General features: G+C 47.8%; 1 protein-coding gene across 3 annotated transcripts in view; it reads right to left on the bottom strand.

The window, feature by feature from the left end:
- The window catches only part of ATP10B (ATPase phospholipid transporting 10B (putative)), a 344,681-nt gene that overhangs the window by 4,127 nt on the left and 316,792 nt on the right, over positions 1 to 23,762 (bottom strand). For all 3 annotated transcript variants that reach the window (XM_053665940.1, XM_053665941.1, XM_053665942.1), the window contains 8 exons: positions 23,057 to 23,241; positions 16,891 to 17,212; positions 14,097 to 14,173; positions 12,579 to 12,704; positions 7,434 to 7,634; positions 5,624 to 5,704; positions 4,242 to 4,346; positions 1,230 to 1,417 (listed from right to left, as the gene is read on the bottom strand). In XM_053665940.1, coding sequence (XP_053521915.1) covers positions 1,230 to 1,417; positions 4,242 to 4,346; positions 5,624 to 5,704; positions 7,434 to 7,634; positions 12,579 to 12,704; positions 14,097 to 14,173; positions 16,891 to 17,212; positions 23,057 to 23,241 — 1,285 coding nt within the window. The remainder of the gene's footprint in view (positions 1 to 1,229; positions 1,418 to 4,241; positions 4,347 to 5,623; positions 5,705 to 7,433; positions 7,635 to 12,578; positions 12,705 to 14,096; positions 14,174 to 16,890; positions 17,213 to 23,056; positions 23,242 to 23,762) is intronic.

The raw sequence follows: 23,762 nt of genomic DNA, 5'->3' as shown, positions 1-23,762 counted from the left end.
ATGTTCAGACTCAGCCAACACGGGTGTTCCACATGTTGGTCTCTTCGGCCTGCAGCCTTGCACAGAGGTCAAGGTTTTGAGGTGGCTTTGGGAGAGGACATGGAGGCCAACCTAGGTTAAACCAGCTGCCATATTTATTAAAGGAAGCCCTGTCAGCTGATTTTGGATTAGCACATGTTCTGCACAACATTGCGATGGTCTGTTTTCCCGACAGCTTATAATGATCAAGTGGCTGAATTGGGATGTTCAGAGTGGTGAGATCTCAAGGATGGAGGGAGGGGCTAAGTTTTGTCTGTGGGTACGTGGTTGTCAAGTTCACCGATTGCTTGACTGGACAGTGCGGACGGAGACTGGAACCCTGGCCACCAAGTTGGGAGAGTCTAGCTCCCACCGGGATTCGTGGTGAGTTCGTGGGCACATTTCTGGTCCCTTCTGGCACTTGAGTTGTGCCCTGAGCAAGTGGGACTAGAACCACAGCACCTCCTGATTTCTAGGTGATAGAAGAAGCAAAATGATGGGTTAGATACAGTGTTCAATAAGCGCAAGCTCCAAGGAGACCCAAGGCGTTGTTGCTAGTTCCCTGGAAGAGGCAAGTGCAGAGGGTTTAGGCTGAAAATGTTAGAACTAGTCCCTGGGCACGAATGATTTATTTGGCTAATACATCTTGTGCGCGTGTTAACAAATTTGAGTAATATTAAAAAGTTGGCTGTTGCGTGCAGAATTTGAATTTGTGGGAGAGATCTGAAGCTTGAGAATGCTTGGTGTGATCACTCCCGGGGGCAATGATGGGGGAAGGCACCCAGGTCTTCCTCCCCACACCCGTGCTTCAGCTGGTTGCCTGCCTGTCTCTGCAGGCCTTTGTACGAGGCTCTGGGGCTCACAAAGGACCGTCGAGCTTTTCAAAATGACCCCTTACACACAGCAAAATTTGTAAGGCTGGAGGATGGGAATGACCACTCTCTGTTTACAGATGTCACATCTGACATGGCCATGCTGGATTTGGTGACTTGGCTACACTGCGGCCGACCTGGGGACCAGAGTCCATGCTATGTGTGCCTCCAAGTTCATTGTTCTTTCTGTCCCCAAAGATAGATAAGCCCTATCTTTGAAAACAGTAGCCTCAACATTCCCTACCAGGAGGCAAACTCCTGACTCTGGGTTATGAGAATGGCTTATTGAGGGGAACTGGCTGGCGGGTTGTAGGAAGGAAAGAGGCCTTCTGCTCAAACCTTGGGAGAAGAGCCGCGACCGGTGTGAGGAAGCAGACGAGGTAGAAAGTGGGGTCTGAGAGCTGGCGTTCCATCACGCCGTAGGGGTTGGTGGGACTGTTGCAGGTGACGCAGGTGGCGTTGTACACCAGGGACATGGCGAAGTACATCAGGAAGCTGCCTGCCAGCACCAGTGCGTGGACGATGGTCTGTGGACCAGAAGAAGAGAAGGCCGTTGAAGCAGGGCCTGGGTCAGCAGGCAGCGCACTGACTTCCTCACCTGGTTGAAGCTTTCCTGGGTGGGGGGAAGAGGCACAAGCACCCCCAGCACCCCTAAATCTCTCTCTCAGCCTTGGGTGATAATTCCCAAGTTGTCCTTTGGTGTTTAACCGCTTCTCTGCCTAGACTGTTTTTTTTAGTTGTTAGGAAATAGAGTCATATTTTGTATCACTTTTCCCCTCTTCAGTATGATGTTTGTGTGACAAACCCATTTTTTTCCCACACCTGGCTGTGGTTTATTTCCCAAGTTCAGTGACGTTGTCTAATCTTATTTTGCCCTGCCTGCTTTGTGCTGCTTTCTCTCCCCATTCTTGTCCTCTTTTAAGTTTATTGACTATTTTGTATAATTTTATTTCCCCCTTTACTAGTTTGAAAGTTACGTACTCCATTTCGATTCTTTCAGCAATTACTCGATAAATAATAATAGGCAATTTTAACTTACCGCAGTCTACGGTTTAGAACTCCTTTCTCTCTTCCTGCAAGGGCTTTGGAGTGCTTTGCTCTGTTAACCTCCCCCCAGCTTATCTTACTGCTACTGTCTGTTTCAATTGCATCATTATAGTTTAGTGTGGTCAATATTTATTAAAATTTAGTTACGTCTACTACTTCGTATGCCTTAATTCCTCCTTAAATCTTGGACCTCCCATCAGTGATTTCTTTCTTCTTCATGTAAGTACACCCCTCAGAATTGCCTCTACTGGGAATCTGCTGGTGATCTCTTCCTTACGCTTTATTTTACTCTCATTTTTGATGGACACAGCATTTCTGTTGGCAGTTATTTTCATTCAGCGTATTTAAGATGGTACGCCAGTGCCTCTCGGCTTCCCTTGTTGCTGCTGAGAAATTAGTAACTCTTTTCATTTTTATTGCTCAAGTTCAGTTGTCTGCTTTTTCACCCCCGCCGCCTGCTCCCCACACACAGGAGTTACTCACTTTTCATTTGTTGTTCCATAGAACATCTGTCACTTAAAACATGGCCTGCTTTTATAATTTTTATTTTGTCTTTGTTTCTATAGTTTCTGTAGTTCTTAGTGTTCTATAGTTTCCTTTTGATATGATATATGTGGATTTCTTCTTATCTTGTTTGGGTTTTACTGACTTTCTTGAAACTGTGGGTTGATGCATTTCATCACTTCTGCAAAATTCTCAAGTCACTATCCTTTAAAATATTCCCCCCGTATCATTTTCTCTCCCATTTCTTTCTGGGAGTTTAATCAAATGTATGTCAGACCTGTTAAGATACCACAAATCGCATTTTTAATTTCAGTGATGATTTTTCAACTTAAAGAGTTCTAAATGTTTCCTAGGTTTCCTTTACAGTTCCTAGTAAAGTTATACCTTTGTCTCTTGCCTCCCTTCCTCATAAAGCTCTTGCTTCTCATAAAGCTGTAAATCCAAATACTTGTTATTGTCATTTTTTTTTAGTTGTTTTCTTGAGCTCAGGCCTGAGACCCAGCAGAGCCGGACTCCGCGCGGCCTGGCACCCTGAACGCCTGCTGCCTGCTCCTGTCCAGTACCTTCCACTCGTGTTGCGGCCTCTTCTGAGGTGGGTGGTTCTTGGAGACGTTCATCCTGTACTTAACCATGGCTCTCCCTTTTTGGTTCTATCACTTTGTTCTATTTGCCTGGGGCATCAGTGAGAGCAGAGGGGGTTGTCAAACGGGAGCTCGCTGATCCCAAAGTCCCCTTGGGTGGCTCTTCCCAGCCATCACTGAGCATGTCAGGGCCTGGTCTGGCCCGTGACAGTGGAGGGGGAGGAAGTTCCCCTGTACAGCGCAAGGAACACACCGTGCTTACTGGGGGCAGTGTAAAAAATTTAATATGTGTGTTTTCAGAAAGAGTCACTTTAGCTAAGGACAAATCTTTCTGTACAGTCTCACACTATTAGCACAGCAGTTAAAAACTCAGGAGTCAGACTGCCAGGGTTCAAGCTTCTCTCTTGAACTTGCTTGGGGCAAGGTTTTAACCCTTGAAATTCAAATCCAGGGTTAAATGCCTGCTTTCTGGACCCCCATGTTGTTGTTTTTTTTTTAACATCATCTTACCTACTTCTGTATCTGTAAATGGGAATATAAAAAACACCTACCACATTCATGTATTGCAAATGGTGACCATAGTAAGTCTGTTAACATCCACCACCTTGCAACGTGTGTGTGTGTGTGAAGTGATTACACTGTTTACCTTAAACTTTCAGAGAGCTGTGCGTCTGTTAAATCTCAAAACAAAAGCCCGACAACCACAAAGGGCTCCGGGAAGTTAAATGAGATAATACCTTAAAATTGTGTAGCTAGGAACCTGGCATACAATTTAATGTCTTTGTTTTTATAATTATTGACTTGAAGAACTTAATGAAAAAGCTGGCGTTGCCCTTTTAGATACTAAAATGGGATATTTCAGCTTGAGATGTGGTTACATAAAGTTAGTTTTCTAATCTTTCACCCTGAAATTAAGGGGGAGCACACCTCTCTTCCACAGCATGATCAGTCTGATGTTCTCCTGGCCTCCAAAAACACCCTTCACTTTTTAAAATTAATACCAATTTTTGCAACTAATTGTCTCATTGTTTTATATATGTTAGCTTCATCTGCCTGGCAGCCTGATGAGCACGTTGAAGCCAGACATTTTACCTCCCACACTTCCTTCATCCTTGTTTAGGAGAGACACAGGGAAAAGCTCAGTATGATTTATCGAGTGGATCAGTGGTAGGAAGTACAACGGATTTGAACGTGAATTTTAAGCCAGCGAGGCACTTACCCAGGTCTTCATTTCCATCGCCTGGTGCAGGAGGATGGTGGCGAGGGAGATGGTGTTGATGGGGGTCCCAAAGGTGAAGACGTCGACATCGGAGTCCCTGTAGGTCTGCAGAGGGGGAACGAAGGGGGACCGTTAGCTGTGCCCGTGGGCTCAAGGCTGTGTCTTTGACACAGGGATTCTAAAGCATCAGTGAAGGCGGGTGTCAGGGGGTGGGGGGGAATGGGGAGAAGACCCAGCTGCCACCTGTGTGGAACTGACCCACAGAGCAGACAAGACGAGAAGGGAAGTGGCGGGGCTACATTATTTAGAAACCCATTTTCACAGGGAGTCACCATGGGCTTTCCAGAAGCAGTTTACTGAGCACCCACTAGGCGTGGTGCTAATTGCTGAAGATACTTTGTGTCTGCCTTCAAGGAGTTCACAGCCTACTTGGCAGGGTTAGCAGCACGATTTAAGGGGGCAAATGCCACAGTGGAGGCAAGTACAAGGCACGCTGGGTGTAAAGAAGAGAGGCTGTGTCAGCTGAGACCGTAAGAAGAGGAGTTACTGTCTTGACGGGCAGAACTGAGGTTGTAGAACTTCAAATAGTCCTCGAGGGTGGGTCTGCTGAGCTCACAATAGGAGCAAGGCAAGCAGAGGCCTGGCCGGGGAGGGATTAGTAAGCCAGGAAATTCAAATCAAGGGTAAAATGCCTGCTTTCTGGACTCCCATGTTGCTAATTGCAAAAGGATACAAGCCGTGAGGCTGGGTAGACACTGCCGTTTACCTGGTGGCAGTTATCACACCTTCTGGTTCTCTGTCCAGGAGAAATACAGATCCTTCACTCTCTAAATTCTCACGCTACACCGGGGAACCAGACTGAGACGGGGCTGCTGTCCTTGCTGCACGCACTCTTGTTTTTATTTCAGGTACTGTAGTATTCTTTATATCTTGCTGCCTGAATGCTTGCTGTCTTGACCCAAGAAGCACAAATCGAAATCAAGGGTTGTAAATTCAAATCCCTACAGTGCTCCCTTAGGAAAGAGTAAATAAGTGAAGGCGGCCAAGTATAAGACAAAAGGGAGGGGTGGGGATTATGGCAAACTGGAGAATATGGGCCCCATCTAAGCAGGGCTGTGCATCAACTCTGGATTTCTGCCACGAGGGAACAATGATCCAATGCAATGTGAGCGTTCAGTTTTTCAAAACCTGGCAGAGAGTGGAATGTTTGGAGAAAGTAAGTGTTCTGACTTGTCAGATGCCCTCGGCTGGATGTACTCTGCAGGCCACCTGCTTTGAACCTCTGCTCTGAAGTGTCCAGAAAGACACTACTAGTTGAGGATGTCACGTAAACAGGGCCAGCCCCGCCCTGTGGTTTGTCTGGCTGGAACTATGTGACTTACCAGGTATGGGACAAAGAAACAGATGAGGCTCTGGTAAAAGGCATCCACCATGGAGATCCAGAAAGTCCGCAGGTTATAGCACTGCCGGAAAGAACACAGCAGCAGTTACCGCCCCCCCCCAGGGGCCGTCAGCCGCAAAGCAGCAAACAGCACCTGCCGGTGAGTGAGCACGTGGGCAGGCAGCCCCCCTGCGCCTTTGGAGGGTTGTAAATTGGTGCAGCCACTGCGGGAAATGGTATGGAGACGCCTGACAAAATGAAGGAGAGAGCTGGCGTGTGATCTAGAAACTCCACTTCTGGGTATTCTATGAAGAACACAAAAGCATTCATTTAAAAAGATATATGTACCCCTATGGTCATTGTATATACATATATGTGTGTGTACTTATACACACACACTGGAATGTTCAGCCAAAAACAAAACAAAACAAAACAAAACTTGCCATTTGCAACAGCGTGGATGGACCTAGAGGGTATTATGCTAAGTGAAATGATTCAGGTAGAGAAAGACAAGTACCAGGTGATCTCACTTATATGTGGAATGAAAAAGAAAACAAATGAATAACAAAACCCCTCTTTAAAAAAACTTGGTAAGTTTAGAGATTCCAAGGCTTCTAAACGGCATTTTAAAAGAGGATCTGTCACAGGCCAGGGTCACAGTTTGCTGAGAGACTGAGCTCAGTGGCTTTGGACACAGCCTCCTTTTGTGCCGTCCTTGGGAAAAGGGAAAGTAGTCACAGTTTTTTCTTTTGCTACATTAACTTCTTTTAATGTTAGGGACACAGCCAGCCAGCGCAGATGCGGAAAGGGGGGGCCTGGGATGTACATGAGCCCTCCCCACGTCTCCCCCGCCTGGGGCTGCTGTGTTCCCCTGACTCTGGGTCAGGGCTGGGATTAATTCTTTGTTTTCTGTCCACAAATGTCACCAGCTCTCAAGCACCACACCTGGCTTTGCTGTCCTTTCCCCCAGGTGCAAGGGACTTCCTCTCAGGTGCTTCACTGTCCCTTTTCCCAGAGCTCCTCCTTGGAGGCAGCTTCCCTCCCTGGCTCCTGCCTCCTGACCTCCTGAGTGCCTGCTATCTGACTTCTCCAAATTGGTCAGGTGCCCCTGTGGCCTCTCCGGGTCTTTTACAAAACTGATGGCTTCCCAGGCCTTCTTTACCTACTTCAGGGGTCCCCCAACCTCCGGGCTGTGGACTGGTACTGGTCTGGGCCTGCTGGGAACCGGGCCACATGGTGGGAGGTGGTGAGCTTGGATGTAATGCACTTGAATCATCCCCAAACCATCATTCCCCCCTTCCCACCCTGGTCTGCGCAAAAGCTGTCTTCCATGAATCAAGCCCCTGTTGCCAAAAGGTTGGTGACCGCTGGTCTACTTGATACCAGCAAGTTCTAGGCCACTTGTGATCTTGGGTTTTGCCTTCCCTGATGTGTGGTGGGAGCCCTTCTTTATGATGAATGCGTTACGCAGTGCTGAGCAGACCGGCTTCCAATCCCAGGTGTTCCAATAAAGGCCTGGAGTTGGGGGGCTGGCTTCATGTCCTCGGCCCTTTCAATGAGGGCAGTCCCATAGCACGTGGTAAAATTAAGAAATTACTAAAAAAGAAACACAGTCACTGATCCGGTCCATCACCCTCAACAGCAAATGAGAACCAGGCCATGAATGGGGAGCGAAGTTACTTGGTCACGTGGGAGGTGAGTTGGCAGCGTGGTGACTAGAACACAGGGCTCCTGACCCCCAGCCCAGTGCTCTTGCTGTGACAGGGAGAAGTGAGGCCACCTCCCCCTGCCCACCCTCCCGGGCCCCTCACCTCGGAGTCCTGGCCGCTCTTGTACAGCTCGGGCAGCGCCAGGAGCGTCTCCGCAGACACGTCTTTATCGAGGATTCCGAAGACGAGAGGAGGCAGCGAGGTGAAGAAGAGATTGAAGAAGATCATCTGCCAGTAGTCGATCATGGTGGAGCCCGAGAAACCGCAGAGGAACTGGTACCAGAAGAGCAGGCTGACGTAGCACTGCGGGCAGAGACGGCGTGGCCTTGTGAGCGAGGACCCGCGTGCTCGGGAGCCTCTGACGAGTCACCGTGCTGACAGGGGGCTCAGTCTCCTCCTTCCCGACATGCGAAGTCAGGTGAGGATGGAGATAACTCAGATCCTCAGAGCAGCAGCCCCGGACACTATTGTCACTACTACCACGACTAACCACTGACTGCATTCAGGACCTGGTTAAGTGCACGATGCTGGTTAAGTGCACAGGTTTTGGAGGCAGAGAGGACTGGTACTGAACACCTGTCCTGTCACTTAGTAGCTGTGTGACCCTGGGCAAAGTGCTTAACCTTTCTGAACATCGTCTTGCCTCCTTTCAGGTGGGAGTAGTGGTACCTCAACCATGGCCCGTGATCCTGAGAGGCAGCAGGGACTAAAGGAAGACGGACGGAGGGAAGAAGACTGTGTGAGGAGGGGTCCCTCTCTCGACACTCTTCTAACGGTCACACAACTCTGGTGAGCCAGACAACCTGCTGCCTTACAGCTGCGTTCTGCTTGCTAAAGCTCTTTCTCTCGCAAGCCCTCCCCCCTGAGATGGGCTGGCCGCCACTACTGGCTGTGATAATGGGGAGCCATGCCGTGCTGTGGGTTGGTGACGTGAGCAAGGCTACATAAGCAGCATCCTGGACTCAGGACCAAAACTTCTCCGCTCTGTGCGGCCGCAGCACAGCAGGTGACGGGCACTGTAAGAAACTGTTCAGCAGGTTTGCGTTCAAGCTAGAATTCTCATTCCCTAACTGCCGGGCCAGTGTTATTCTGAAGAGGCTCTCTATTTATTATTGTAATAATAATACAAACATGTTAATACTACCGTTACTAACACCGATAATTAGCATTTGAGCCAGGTGTGTGATATATGATATATCATAGTATATTAGTATATTACTAAATGTGCTATACATTATAATTTGTCCCTACAGCCTTGCAAGATTAATATTACTGCTAATAATACGATTATGCCCATGTGTTATATTAATGGTATATCTTGATAATAACATTACTAGCCCCACTCCACGGGTGAGGACTCTGAGGCTCTGAATCATCAGCTACCCCCCTGCCCACGTTCAGAGCTGGACGGTGGCACAACCTGATTTTCAAAGCTCTTGCTCTCCGACCGCCCCAAGCCTCCTCGGTCCCATCTCTCTGGGTTGTGCAGTACCAAGGCCGGCTGCGATTCTTCCAGGCCCAGGAGCCTCATTCTGGGGCTTCTCTGCCCGGATGACCAGTGGGAGGCTTCCTGTCCCCACCAGGCTGTTAGCACCTGCTGCCACCACTGTCCTCATCATCCAGCTTAACCTGGAGAAATGAAGCACTTACTAGGTGAGGTGCTGTCCGAGGCACCTCACAGACAGCAGCTCACATTTGCACACAAAAGTCCTGCGGGCTAGGTAGTAGCATCCCCATCGCACAGGAGGGGCCTGAGACACAGAGAGCTTAAACAAGTTACTTAGGGCCACGCTGCTGTTCGCTAGCAGAGCGGGGCTGGGATTTGAACCTGGTCTGGCTCTAGCCCATCCGCCCTGAGCTCCTACACTCCACTTACTCTCACGGGGACCTATGAATGGGAAGTTCTTGGTACCTGATAGGTTCTCTGTAACTAGTGGTGGATGTTACCGTTGGCAATGCTTTGCCTAACAGTAGCAAGCAGTGTTGAGTACGAAGGAAATGTCAGAGAAGTCAGGGGTGGGGTGGAGAACGCTGGCGAACTGGGCGTGAGACAGCTCACAGCCTTTCTGAAGCTCCTTGCTCTACCCCACAGGCGTGGGCGGTACTGAAGGGCTTCACCGGGTCCTAGTTAAAGGGATAAAACGCTCTGTGCCTCGCTATCACTGGCTCAGTTTCCCATAGAAATGCCCTTACTGAATTATCATTTAATATTGACTTTTATTAAGGGTGGTTAGGAAAAAGGCTGACCACAGACAGGTTAATTTTCATTCCCTACAAAAAGGCCAGGGAAGGCAAGTTCCCGAAGGTTTCTGTGTGGCCTTTTTCTAAATAAAGGTCTGCTTGACAAATTAATCTCTGAATTTAGAGCAAAGACAATATGGTTTCCCCCTGCCCCAGAACTGGTCTGCTTGTTTCAATCAGGCGTCGAATACTTAGGATTTTATCCCAGGGTCGTGGCACAACTTTCCTCCCCTGATCTGTACTTTCATATTTTCTTTATAACTTCCCTATTCTCTTCGTGTTTTTACTGTGAGTGACTTACGCTTCTTTGGAATTAGGTACAACCTATGCTGTAAAATTATACATAAGCTGTCTGAAATAATTTCCTATAAGGACTGAGACTGTCAAGCCCCACCCAGTCAGCAAGGGGACTGGTTAACCAAGGGTTTCATTTACTCTTTCAGGTCGTGGCCGAAAGGTGAATTTCTTCCTGGCTTCCACTGAGACCCTGAGTCTCACTTTTCTACAGGGAGTTCAGAGAGGTCAGGACACTTAGTAAACTGTTGGCAAAAATGTCTGGAGCAGGGAGGTCATTTGGGTTCTAGTCTTGCTGACTCTCCCATGCTGTGTGCACCTGGAGGCGTCGCTTACCCTCTCTGAGCCTCAGTTTCCTTGTCTCCTAGAGACATGGCCATAGCACCCTGACCTTCCTCTAGGGAGCTATGTCTTGGTTCTTTCCTGCCCGAGTGCTTATCAGTCTTTATGCTTCCCAGGAATCACACAGGGATCGTATTAAAAATGCACGTTCTGAGTTAGCAGCTCTGGGGTGGACCATGGGGAGCTGCATTTCTGAATGTGTCTCCAGAAAGCTAAATGCTGCCGGTCCCTAAACTGTATTTAGAAAAGCAAGATTTATTGAGACCAGGAGTTGACAATCCAATCCAGCCAACGATGCTGGGCCTCAGCCACAGCAATTCATTTGCGTAGTGTCTATAACTGCCTTCATGTTGCCACAGAAGAGGTTGGATGAGTCACAAAGCTTAAAATTACTATGTGGCCTTTTGCAGAACAAGTTTGCCGAGGCCTGATTTGACTGTAAGCTTCGTGAGGGCAGCGACCACATCTGTCTACATAACCAGTGCCCGAGAATGTCCCTGACACAGATGTTCAATAATAATCTGAACAATTTTCATTTATCTCAGGCTGGAGTCTTAACACTACAGAGTGTTTTCTTCCTCCGGAGGCACTGGAGGACTTTGCTTATTTCCACTCCCCCCGTCTGGCCGTGGTCTGGGAGCCTCGGAGGGCGTGCCTTGAGGCCGCCCAAGGAGCCCCAGTGCGGTCATTAACGCGTTGGTCACATTTCCGAGCAGCCGGGGTTTGAAGCCCCCCTGGAACTGGTTTCCCATGTGGGAGTCACAGTTCTCCACCTTCTCATTGCAAAGGGGCGATAATGGGCGTCAGTATCGCTGTAGCCAGCATGGCATCGGGCTGGAAATAAATATCATTTAAGCTTTGAAAGCACGGCTGGCTGGAAACATCTCTCTTTCTAGTTCACAAATTTAATGCGGAGAGGAGGCTGGGCTCATTCAAAAGAACTATTCCCTGAGAGGCCAAGAGAAAAAAAAATTAAATGGGTATTTTGAATTCTAAGTAAACAGTCTTTTATGCTCAGACTGAGTTTTCAAGGCAGACTGCGTGACTTTGAGGAGACTTGCTGGAAGAGTATCCTTCAGCTTATTGAATTAACATGATTGTTTGCCTTGCTGTTTATACATATTGACCTCTGAGCAGAAGTGCTCACTCCTGGGCCCGCAAAACAGCCGCAGCGCCTGCCGGCGGGACTGGGGACTGGAGCAGGAGGGGAGGATGGAACTCTGAGGCTGCCACTCGGCCGCTGTTTCTCTCTTCCATCACCCTCGTCTTGGGGCTCCCCCACCCCCTTTCCTTATGCAAACGGGAACGGATTCTCTGTGGAGGCTCTTGGGGATTATTCAAAAGTCCTTGAACTAGATAATGAAAAACCTCAGGCCCCAGTGCCCCTCCCTTAGTACAGCAGTGCCCTGACTTCCTCCTGTACGCCTCGTTCATCAAGGGCTTTTCAAACAAGAACCTCCCACGGTTCTACTGCCTCGGCTGGTGTGTGCCCACTTTGGATCCTTACCAACAAGACAGAAGTGACCACATTTTGTAGGAGAAGCCTTGTTTTTGTATTTGTATAATGCTGCAGACAGGGCCATAGTCTCCCTATGTTGATGATGAGGAAGCCAAGGTTCAGAGAGGCTAAGTGACTGTTCCCAGGTGATCTCCCTACTCAAAACATTTTTGTCAGTAGATACTTTATTTAGCATCCTGGCCTTTCACCACTGCCTGCTGGGAGGTGAGTGGTGAGGCAGAAGAGTCAGGCAGAGTCTGCCTGAGGTAGAGTCAGGCAGAAGTCGAGGACTTCACCCTCAATCTTTACCTGCACGCCCCCAACGGGTGGACTGTGGGTCTTGCGTTAGGGCGGCTGTATCTGGGGAGGACATCTAAAAGTCACACCAGTTGGTCTTCAAATCCTTCTCTTCCTCGAAGCCAAAAAATAAATTTCACGTAGGAAGCAACAGTGATAAAAAAACAAAGGCTAACTCTGGGGTGATCACTACATGCCAGTTATTTTATACAAGAGCTCTTGTTCAGTCTTCTTAGCGAATACATGAAAAAGGCGCTTTTGCCAGCTCCATTTTACAGACGGTGAAACTGAGGTGTGTAGGGCCATTACTGAATACAGGAGCCTAGGCTGGAACCAGCTGTGTCTGACTGCGGAGTCCACGTTGGTAACTGCTCCTGCTGCCTCCTAGGTACCATGTGCTTTCCCCATAGCACTGCTGTCCTCACAATAACATCACAGAACAGCTAGTATGAGATGCATGTTGTCAAAGACAAAAATCGAGGCACAGAGAAGCGCATTGTCTTGCCCGAGGCCCCGGAGCTAGTCAGGCCCAGGACTCCCAAGGCGCGGGTGGGAGGTGGCCGTGGGCTACTCACCACGTTCTTGTAGAAGTAGTACACCACCATCCTGGCCAGCCGTGAGTAACACCAGTGGCCATGCACAAGCAGCAGCTTCTTGAGGTGCCTGAAGCGGGAGATGGCGAAGTCGCTGGCCATGACAGCCTGCGGGGGTGGAGCAGAGATGTTAGCCTCCCACCCTGGCTGCCGGGGCACCGTAGAGGCTCCCCCAGGGCAGGGCTTTGTGCTGGACCCAAAGGGCCATACGTGGTGCCCTTGGGTGGCTCTTTTGACTTGGACACCCCACCCTCTCCTCCAGGAAATCCAAACCTCCCTGGAATCCGATAAGGGCAGGTCAGGAGGGGCCCACAGTCTAGCTGGGCCTTCATCTCCATTTATCCGACAGGCATTTACTGTGGCCCCGCATGTTTCGGGCACCATGCTAGGGATGCAGTAACGGCCTGGAGAGTTGGGGCTTCTGGGAAAATAATCCTCAAGCCTCTGAACACCCCTGGCTGCCTGCTGAGGCCGGCCATCTGCTCCGCTCTCAGATGCAGTGTGTCTTGTGCCCTCGGGAGACACGGTTTCTACTGCTCTTTTAAGACTCCGAGGTTCGGACAAGTCTGGTCATAAAGCCTGGCGTGAACCTAGGGTGGGAGGCCTGGAGTCAGAGGGAGGTCTGGTCTTCTGAAATGGGGGGACTTTATGACGTTGATTAAATTTAGCTTTAAATCCTAATTCTAGAAATCTCTCTCTCAACATGTTGCCCCCTCCCTCGCTCTGTCTTTCCTGCAACCTTTCCCCTGGATAAGCAGCAACCCCCAAAGCAGCAGAAGACAGTAGCCAGAACCTGAGAAGTGGTTGGTCGCCTGGTCTGGGCAGCACGACAGGCTAATGATACATCTTGACCTCACTTATGTTTCAGTTCTGAGCCCTAAGGTGACGACCCCTGACTACTGTCCCATGAGACCAGACAGAGGGACAAGCAGAAAAGACCTCGTTGCTGTCCTCAAGACCTGGAGAAGCAATTCATCACCTTCTCTTGCCTCTGACACTCTGCTCCCAGCGCACGCCCTAAACCACAGTGTCTTACGATTTTGCCCTATATGATCTGTCACCTACACACCTTTGGGGAGTCAGGTCTTTAACATTAGCTCCCTGCCTCTGGATTAGCCAATGCAGTATTAAAACTCTCTGTGGTGGAAACTCCTGTTTGTGCATTCCTTGGGGCCAGCGCATGCAGGCAGCTGGACTTAAGGAAAAACATTCGGGTTCTGGGAACACTCCCCTGAATGGCTGGGTACCACTGGGCTTTAGGACACAGCTATTGCCAGCTGTCTGTAAAAGGCTCAGCACTTTTGATCTTCTCTGGGCTGTGAAGCACCTGGCAGTAGGGGGCTGGTGACGGAGGTTTATGACATGGAAGCCTAACTTTCAGATGATAATTCCGCAAAACTCTCAGGGAGAAGTTTACCCCACACTGCAGAATTGCCTTGACACCCCAACAGGGAGCAAGGAGAGCGAGGAAGAAATGAGAACAGGTGGAGGGAGCTGTACCTGCATGCCTTCCTGTCCAGATATTCCAATCCCAATATCCGCAGCTTGAATCATGCTGACGTCGTTTGCTCCATCACCTGAAAGGAGAGAGGTCACAAAGGGTCTTTATTCCTGGTCCTGCTGCTGAGGGACACGGGGGAGGGTTTTATACAAATGGCTCTGAAGTGTCCCATTTGTACTTAATTGAATCCTTTTAACATTGCTCTAAATAGCCCTCCAGGAAAAGTCAATTGCTACAGTACTTGGCCTGAGAGACGTTTTTTCTTCTTTGGACAAGGAGTCCTACTTTTTTAAAAAAAAAAAATCAACCAATATTTGAATCCTTTTTCTAGGCACCAGGTTAGGTGTTGGGAATTATTGGTGAGTGAGATGTGAGCTTTGCTTTATAGTTTACATAAAAGACCTACAAATGCTATGATGGACTTTAGTGAGGAGTAAATGGAGAATCTGAGCAACATAGGCACTTGGCAAGAGTAATCCAGCCAGTGAAGAGACCCAGGCAAATCGGAACTGAGATCTTTCCTATTCCAAGGCTGGCATACCTTCCTTAACTCAGTAAATCATGAACTGCTTACCACATCAAGACCACTGGGATGTCTGGACAGCTAAGTCGTTAGATTACCAAGGGACTCTAAGGACAGGGACAGTGTCCGATTTTGTTTCTGAATATACAAAAACGAGACTACTTTTTTTGACTGAGGTACATTTAGTCACACTGAGTTGCCATTCAGTGAATAATTCAGAGAACTGGAGGTTAGGGCCAGGTCGATTTTTCTGTAATGATGATGGAAATGTCTTGTATCTTGACTGTCCAATATGGAAGCTACTACCTGCATGTGACTATTGAAATGTGGCTGGTGGAATTCTATTTAAACTTTAAATGTACATAGCTGTGGATAAGTAAGTGGCCAGCCGTTTGGACAAGGAGCTATATAGCTTGCGAGCCCGAAGCTTCCTAATGCTTTATATTTCACACTTGAGTTGACCAAACTTTTTCTGTAAAGGGCCAGATGGTAAATAGTTTAGGCTTTGTTGGCCAAGAAGCAAAACCATACAACTGTCCTTACATTTAGACGAATAAAACTCATTCTTAGCATCCCTATAAAAACACACAGTGGGTTGGATTCAGCTTGCGGGGCGTGGCTTACACATTATACTGACTTCACCCTGGACCCACTGCTTTCCAGTAGGTCCTCATCGTCTGCAATTAAATCCGTATTAGACTTCACAGAGTATATGGCACCGGGAGAGAGAACTTCCTTCCCCTAATTATTTGGCAACAAAGTTTACTGATCTTAAACACTTTATCATTATAAGTAGCCATTATTCTCATAATGACTTTTTTTTTCCTTGATAGCGGAGCAGCACGTAATTTTAATCTTTCCCTGTGGCAGAACAAATCCACCCTTTACCCTCGTCTGTTAGCAAACCAGTGGGAGTAGAGGTGTATAATCAGGCTGTTTCTCGCCCCGCTGGCTTTGTTTCTGTCCCTATGGGAGTGAAGCCAGTCCCTTTCTTCAGGGAATCAGTCCTGGGCTATTCCCTTGTGTGTGTCTGAAGTTTTGAAGAGGATGATTCAAGGGGATAAAATTAGAATGTAGGGGCTCAAGTTCTGTGCCCTGTATTTTTTGGTGCCCACTCCCTAATTTCTCTATTTATTTTTACTTGGCTTTCCCCGGAATACCAGGAGAAAAAAAAACAACGTATAATAGGCTTCTTATATGGAATGCCAGGAAGGAAAATCTCTCCACGCCTGTGTAGGAAGGAGAGAACCTGAAACCATCTGTAAGCAGGTCCCTAAATAAATGCACTATTTACGCTTCGTGTGGTGCGTGCCAGGTGTGTGGCGAGACGGTGCGTAAGCCTGGCACTGTGCCTCTGTGCCGGGACTCCTGGTCTCCTGAGCGGGCCACCGCAGGAAGCATCGGAGCACTTGGGGGCTACGAGGGCTCTGTGTCAGGGGAGGCCGCAGAGAAAAGGGAGGTTAGGAGGGACTGGCAGAGGGAGGGTTTTACAGAGGAAGTAGCTCGTGCAAGGGCCTGGATGTGAGAGAGAGGACAAGGCTCCTGGAGAATGGGGAGCGGTTTCGTTGGGTTGGGACCTGGGGAGAGAGATGGCTGGAGGGTTAATGGAGACCCGATCAGTAAGATTCTTGTAAACCAGGGTTGGGTTCTCCTGGAAGGTTCTACTTCTCTGCCTCCACTGTGATTAAAGTTTGTTCTCCCATGAAGAATTCTTCATTGACCAACAAGCCAGCATTTAATCAGGTGTATGCTTTGTGCTGGGCCTTGAATTTAGGAATAAACATACAAAATTAAATATGGAACAGGCCCGACTTTGAAATCTCCCCGCCAGCCATCGACGCTTGGCAGCATATCAAATCCACAAACCCCTGAGGTTCACGGCATTGTGCCGTGTGGGAAGTATGGATGGGAGATGGTCTGCATCCCAGAATTGAGCTGGCCTGTGCGTACGTTACTGAGCTACCTGGATGCTCCAAAGTTGAGGCCCCTCCTGGCTTTGCCCTTCTGCCAAGTCCTAATTTTTCCTTAGCTCACCTGCTAATCCTGAGAACTTTGGTTCACTCTCCCACTCTGTTTAGCCTGTGCTTCATCTCCTGGTTGCCACATCTTGTCACGTTGACCTCTCTCCCTCTAAGACAACGACCTTCAGCCTAAGCATCTTGACTTAGGTGCCTGACCTCCCGCATGCACGACCACCCCCACCTCTGGCCCAGGCCTCTCGTCAGAGCAGCCTTGCCACAGTGCCACCCACACATGAGCATAATGGGTACCTATGGAAAGCGTCATGACGCCCAACTGGTCTCGCACCAGCTTCACGATCACGCTCTTCTGCAGCGGGGTCGAGCGGCAGCACAGGACGGACCGGCAGTGCTGAGTCAACTCCAGAAACTTCTTCTCCAGTTTTCCCTGGAAGATGGTGTTCAGTGTTTTCCCATCGATGACCAATCCGACCTTTGGAACTGCCGCTCCTGCCGTGGGGGCGGTTGTCTCAGAAGGTTGGCGCCACCCAAAGAGCTTGCGGTCTGGCTTCCGTGGTCCATGAAATTGCTTTACCTCTTCCAGTGCACAGTTGAGGATGGATTCGCAGGTTTCCTGTAAAGATTCAGAATCACGCATATGGTCTGAGTAAGCAACACTGGAAATGTATGTTTAAAATCTCACTTTATCCTTCAGTAAAACAGTTACAAAACTCTATCACCACACAGATTACTTACCTGGGAATCATTCTGTGATTTTTATGCTTCTCTGCACTATTTCAAATAGCATCAAAGCAATATTAATTGGGAATCAAATTGATGTCCAAAACAGGGGAGATGGCTTGGGAATGGGAATGGAAATGGAAATGGCCCAGCAAGATAGAGACAGATACTGGGATGGTGTGCGATAATAAACCAAATCAGACAGTAAATAAGGACAATATATCACGCTGGTATTGTGCTTTCTATGAGTCACAGTCATTTCAGCTCTCCTGTTTTCCTTGGGACATTCCTGTGTAGTAACTTTGGAAGGGGGGGTGCATTATTATCCGCTTTCGTTTAGACATGAAGAAATGGAAACAGTGAAAGTGTTAGTGACTTGTCCAAGGTCATCCAACTTAGTACTAGAGGCAGATCATTACCACTCAAATTATGGCTTCTGAATTGTAAAACTACCTTAACTGTGTGTTTATCTGTTGGTGTGAATGTATTGGTGAGGCGTAGGTGGAAACACTTTGCCTTCTCGCACAACCAAATCTAAAAACAACAAAGTTTTAGCAACAAAAATGCAGCCAAGCCACAGAAAATTGAACAATACGGAGTTCGACAACAATGAACCACCCAGCTAGACCGGTAAGAGGGGTGCAGCCAGTAGCCGAGTGGGTCGAACAAAAAAGATCCCCCGACCCAGGCAGCCAAGGGCGAACCCCAGGTGTGGGGTAGTGACGGGAGGACCCAGTGAAGGCGCTGGCTGACCGCGGTCACACATTCGCTTGCAGATAAAGCAGCGAAGGAGAGAGCAGTGAGATAGACTGTGCAGGTCCCGGTGGCAGGAAGGAGCAGAGGGGACTGCTGTTGCTCCCTCTCTGACCCCACCCCCACATACAGTGTCACAAACCATCGACCTGGGTGGCCCTACCCTGGGGAACAACTAAGGCACCTCTCCTCATACGTAACAGGCACAAACAGATCAAAACATGGCTCAAGAAGAACTCAGAGCCCCAGAGCTGATAAATCTAAGTGAACAAGAAATTGCCAACCTATCAGATGCACAGTTCAAAACACTGGTGATCAGGATGCTCACAGAACTGGTTGATTTTAGTCACAAATTAGAGGAACATATGAAGGCTAAACTAATTGAAATGCAGGGAAATGCACAGGAAAGCAATAGTGATGAAAAGGAAACTGGGACTCAGATCAAAGGAATGGACCAGAAGAAGGAAAGAAACAACCAAACAGAAAAATATGAAGAAACAAGAATTCAAAAGAATGAGGAGAGGCTTAGGAACCTCCAGGACATCTTTAAACTCTCCAATATCTGAATTATAGGGGTACCAGAAGGGGAAGAGGAACAGTCACCAGTGGAAACCTTATTTGAACAAATAATAAAGGAGAAATTCCCCATTCTGGCAAAGGCAATAGACCTCCAGGAAATCCAGGAAGCTCAGAGAGTCCCAAAAAAGTTGGACCCAAGAAGGAACACACCAAGGCACATCATAATTACATTAGCCAAAATTAAAATGAAGGAGAGAATCCTAGAAGCAGCTAGAGATTAGGGGACAGCCACCTCACCTACAAAGGAGTTCCCATCAGACTGTCAGCAGATTTCTCAAAAGACACCTTCCAGGCAAGAAGGGGCTGGAAAGAAGTATTCCAAGTCATGAAATCCAAAGACCTACAACCAAGATTACTCTATCCAGCAAAACTTTCATCTAGAATGGAAGGGCAGATAAAGTGCTTCTCAGATAAGATAAAATTCAAGGAGTTCATCATCACCAAGCCCTTATTATATGAAATGTTAAAGGGACTTACTTAAGAAAAAGAAGATAAAAAAGATGAACAGTGAAAGGACAGCAAACTCACAGTTATTAACAACTACACCTAAAACAAAAGCAAACTAAGAGGACAGCTAGATCAGGAGCAGAACCATAGAAATGAAGATCACATGGAGGGTTAGCAACAGGGGAGTGGGAGGAGAAGGGGGGAGAAGGTACAGAAAATAAGTAGCATAGACGGTAGGTAGAAAATAGATGGGGAGGGTAAGAATCGTAGGGGAAATATGAAATCTAAAGAAGTTGTGACACGTGGTCATAAACTAAAGGGGGAATGGTGGGGGAGGGGTGTGCAGGGTGGAGGGGGGGAATAGAACAACTATAATGGCATAATCAATAAAAAATAAAAATAAAAAAATAAAAATAAAACTGGATGTGAAAGTCTTACTGGTTTAAAGAAACTTATTTTTTCTGATGTCTCCCCTGAAACATAGTGAAGAAGTTATTTTTTTTTAATCAAGTCCCCTTCACTACTTTTGATTATATCAAATACAAAATCAGATTTTGGTTCAAAATATATTCTTCATCCTCTTTACCTTCTGTAAACCTCACTGTTAAATGAAGATGGAGACAAAGTGGCAGGCAACTGGGTCACCAGCTTTAATAGCATCGTGTTGCTCACTTGGTCTTTACTCGGCAGCGTAGTTTTAGGCATGGTGCAGGGTGACAGTTTTCATTTACTGTTGTGCCAAAAATTCCTTCTGAAAATAAACTTTTAAATGCTCAAAGTGAGTCAGTTTAAGTGAAATCATTCAATAAAAAAATAGTGCAGGTAATATGCGGATTTTGGCAAGAATTGCGGTAGTTGTTCTGAAATGACAGGTTTGGGAACTATTGATTCTAGAAGCTTCTGAGAATGCTGTCATTTCGTCTGGAGTGAGTGGGACTGCAGTTCATTATTCCCGATCCTCCCTTTAGGGGATGCTGACCCGCAGTCAGGTGTGCACAGAACCCAGGGGGCCACAGGAAGCAGTGTGAGGAGCTGCTGGTTGTAACTGAAACGCTTCTTGGGAAAGAGATCAAGACAGTCCTTGCTGAAGCCGGGATCACCATAAATAAAGATTCCTTCAACTCAGGACTGCAGCAAGTCACTGGGAATGCAAACTTCCAAATAAAAATCTCCAAATTATTTCAAACTTTCTATGTATAATCATAGTAGTTACCATTCATGTAAGATTTAGCGTATGTGAGGTACTGGGGTAGGCAGCCTGTTAGGTGATTCTCGGTGATTTCCTCCCCTGGTACTTATGCCCTCGTGAGACCTCCTCCCCTTGAGTGTGGGCTAGGACTAGCGACTCCTCTCTAGCGAAGAGTTCAGCAAAAGCGGCAGGATGTCACTCCCCCAGGTAGTTTATGAAGCCTGGTTACCCATAAGGCATTCTGCCACACTCGTCCTTGGACGGCTTGCCTCGGGGAAAGCCAGCTGCCATGATGTGAAGCCCTGGGCGGAGAGGCCCACATGGCAAGAACAGAGACCTGCTAACAATCATGTCTATGAACTTGAATGACTCCTCTCCAGTCCCAAATGTCCCACCCAGTTGAGCATTTTGATGAGCCCACAACCCTGACACCTTGACTGAAAACTCTAGAGAGACCTTGACCCAGACAACATACCCACCCAGGCTACTCCTGGACTGCTAACCCTCAGAAACTATGTGATAATGAAAGTGTTGTTTTCTGTTTTTAAGCAATATATTAACTAATACAAATACTGTGCTAATAAATATTTGCCTTCTATGATCTTATTTAACTGTCCCAAACAGCCTCTGAAATAAACCTTTTTAATTTCTATTTTACAGGTGAAGAAAATGAAGTTCAGAGAGTTACGGTATCTGGACAATATTAAGCCCTCCAATATGTTGTTAATGGTAACAATAATAGTTGCTATTATTAGTTCCTACTCAACATTACAGCCCCATCTAAGATTCCGTGACACATCGACATTTCAGGGGTGGGTGGTTAATTCTCATCTTACCGATGAGAACCTTGAGGTCTACATAGGCCCCCTAACTTGCTTACAGCTTCAAGATGCATAGCAAAGCAATGGTAGGCCCCCTAACTTGCTTACAGCTTCAAGATGCATAGCAAAGCAATGGTAGCCCTAAATCAATTTATAATAAATGAGGCAGATAAAAACCCTTGGAGGAAATACTCACTGAATATGTAATTACATTAAATGGATGCTTAAATAAATCTGGGGTTTAGAGTGGATTTCCCCAGTGGCTGTCTTGACCTACCTAGGCACCTACTCCTTGTCCCCAGACAAGGGGACAAGACAGACTCCTGGGCTTAGCACCCCAGGGGTGTGGGCAGGGCCTAATGTTCAGGCACCTGCTTGGAGGGCCCCAGACAACTTTCAAAGCTGACGGTGACTGAACTCAGTGTGGAGTGTGGCCCACCATTCTTTAGGAGCTTTGGCTAATTAATCAACAAACGTCCCAGCTTCCTGCAGGAACGCACTGCATTTAACAGAACCTGCAGAAGCAGCCCCTTCTCCCCCTGCCCGGCTCACATCACAGGTTTGCAATGTCCTTCTGGAATCACCTTGAGTGAAGGAATAATCTTTGCAAACAAAATTTCCATTGTCAGCAGGGCAGGAAGACATCAACACTCTTGCAGGGATTGAGAACTCAAGCAAGCTGCAAATTACTTTTTCTCCTAAGCGTAATATTAATGCCAAAGATTTCCCTGAGATTATTTTCATTTTGAAAATTCTTTGGGGTTTCATCTGACTGTAGCATCATCTGTGCACCTGACAAGAAAGTAAATGATTTTTCCAATTAATTTAAACGGCCTCCGGCACAGTTCACAGTATATACTACCCTTTAAAAAAATGTGTATGTGTATTCTTCATGAAATAAAAACCAGATTTAAACCTCACAACTTTCTGGATCCTGATCAGCTTCTGTCATCCTTCTTCCTTTTTTTTTTTTCTGTGCTGGTCTTTTCTGTCCCGTCTTCCCTCTCTCTGCTCTGTCCTTTCTCTGTGGCATGCTCCAGGCGTCCCGGTCCCTCCCCCCCCCCCCCACTGCCAGGTGGTGCATTCCTTGTCCATGCCCACCTCTCGTCCAATCCCTGCTTCCCTTTGGTAGCAGCATACAGGTCAACGCCCACTTCCCATATTCATCAGCCTAGGAGGAGAGGGGGGGAGTTTACTTTCTGCAGTGGGCACTGTGAAAATAGGCTCTTCCTCCTAAATATAAAATGGTGTTACAACTTTGAACACAGGTCTTCAGACTGTGCACAGCCCTGTTTCCAAACCTTGCTCCCTGCCACTTACAGCCTATTTAGGTTGGAAATCACAGTGTTCACTGTAACTCTGCTTGTTTCTCTCCTATCCCATCAAAATGTGCTGGTTTCACCTGTCATTCCCTTCAGGATTTATTCTGTGGCAAACCAATTCGACCTACAAGTTGGAGCTGGAATTTTAAACTCGGAATTATTTCAATTTAAGTTTTTTTTTTTGAATGGATGAGTTAATCCAAACTATAATAAATGAACCATTGAGGTTCTGAGAGCAAACGGTATGGTATCATACAAACAGCAGTGGCCTGAAGGAGTCCAGCTTTCTAGGCTTATCTATGAAAAATTACAAGGTGACCCTGGGCAGGTGACAGCCTCTGAGATCTTCAGTGTCCTCACACACAGAATGAGGAGGCTGGGCCAAGGGTAGAATTCAGGAGAGGCCTAACTTTCTAATATGTGCTGTTAGACCTAATATAACACTGGCTACCCCTACGTGGGTGTGAGGTACAGGGTCCTGGGCTGGATGACTTCCAGGGCCGTCTGAGCTCCAAGGTTTTGGAGGGGTGGCCTCCTCATATACCCAAACACCACCCACGAGCCTGTCTCCAGTTGGCCTGAGGGCCACGCCGCCCTTGGACGCGTGGACCCTGCTTTGTCCTCACCTGGTTTTCGGTGTTGAGGGAGTACACGGTGTCGGTCTGATCTAACAGTCTGCAGGAGTAGGCAACGTTCACTGCTGTCTCCTGCTTATCTCCAGTCAAGACCCACAGCTGGATCCCGGCTTCCCGCAGAGCGGCCACCGTGTCCGGCACGCCTTCCTGCAGCCGGTCTTCGATCCCAGTGGCTCCTGGAGGGATCGAAGACACCAGAGGGCACAGTTAGGGTGGAAAAGTGGCTGCTTAATTTCCCCAAAGCCCTATCAAGACAGGCAGGAATTATTGAATATCTTCCATGTTCTAGGCTGTGCTAAGCACCCCGGATACAGCAGTGCAACACAGAGCTGGCCCCTGCCCTCTTGGAGCTCCCAGGCCTGTTGATAAGGGTTTATAACTAAGCTACATGAGCAGCCCAGGGTACCATGGAAGGTCAGAGAAGGCTTGCTGACAAAGCGCCCTTTCAGCTCAGACCTGGAAGATAAAGTCCAGAGGTGGAGAAGGTAGAGAATTCCAGGTAGAGGGACCAGCATCTGTCCAGGCCCAGGGGTCAGAGTGACAGAAGATGCAGAAAAGGAGGCAGAATGGGGCGAGAGAGGGGCCGAGAGATAAGGCTTTTCAGATCAGGGCCTTAAAGGACTGGGATTTATTTCACAGCTGAGAAAGCTATTAAAGGGGCTTAAGGCGGAGAGTGGCAGGATCAGTTCTGAGTTTT

This window comes from Artibeus jamaicensis, unplaced genomic scaffold, assembly GCF_021234435.1.
Source record: "Artibeus jamaicensis isolate MK-2021 breed Jamaican fruit bat unplaced genomic scaffold, CSHL_Jam_final contig_432, whole genome shotgun sequence".
Classification (NCBI taxonomy): Eukaryota; Metazoa; Chordata; class Mammalia; order Chiroptera; family Phyllostomidae; genus Artibeus; species Artibeus jamaicensis.
Note: the sequence above shows the minus strand (reverse complement) of the source record. Positions and strands in the feature narration are given on the sequence as shown.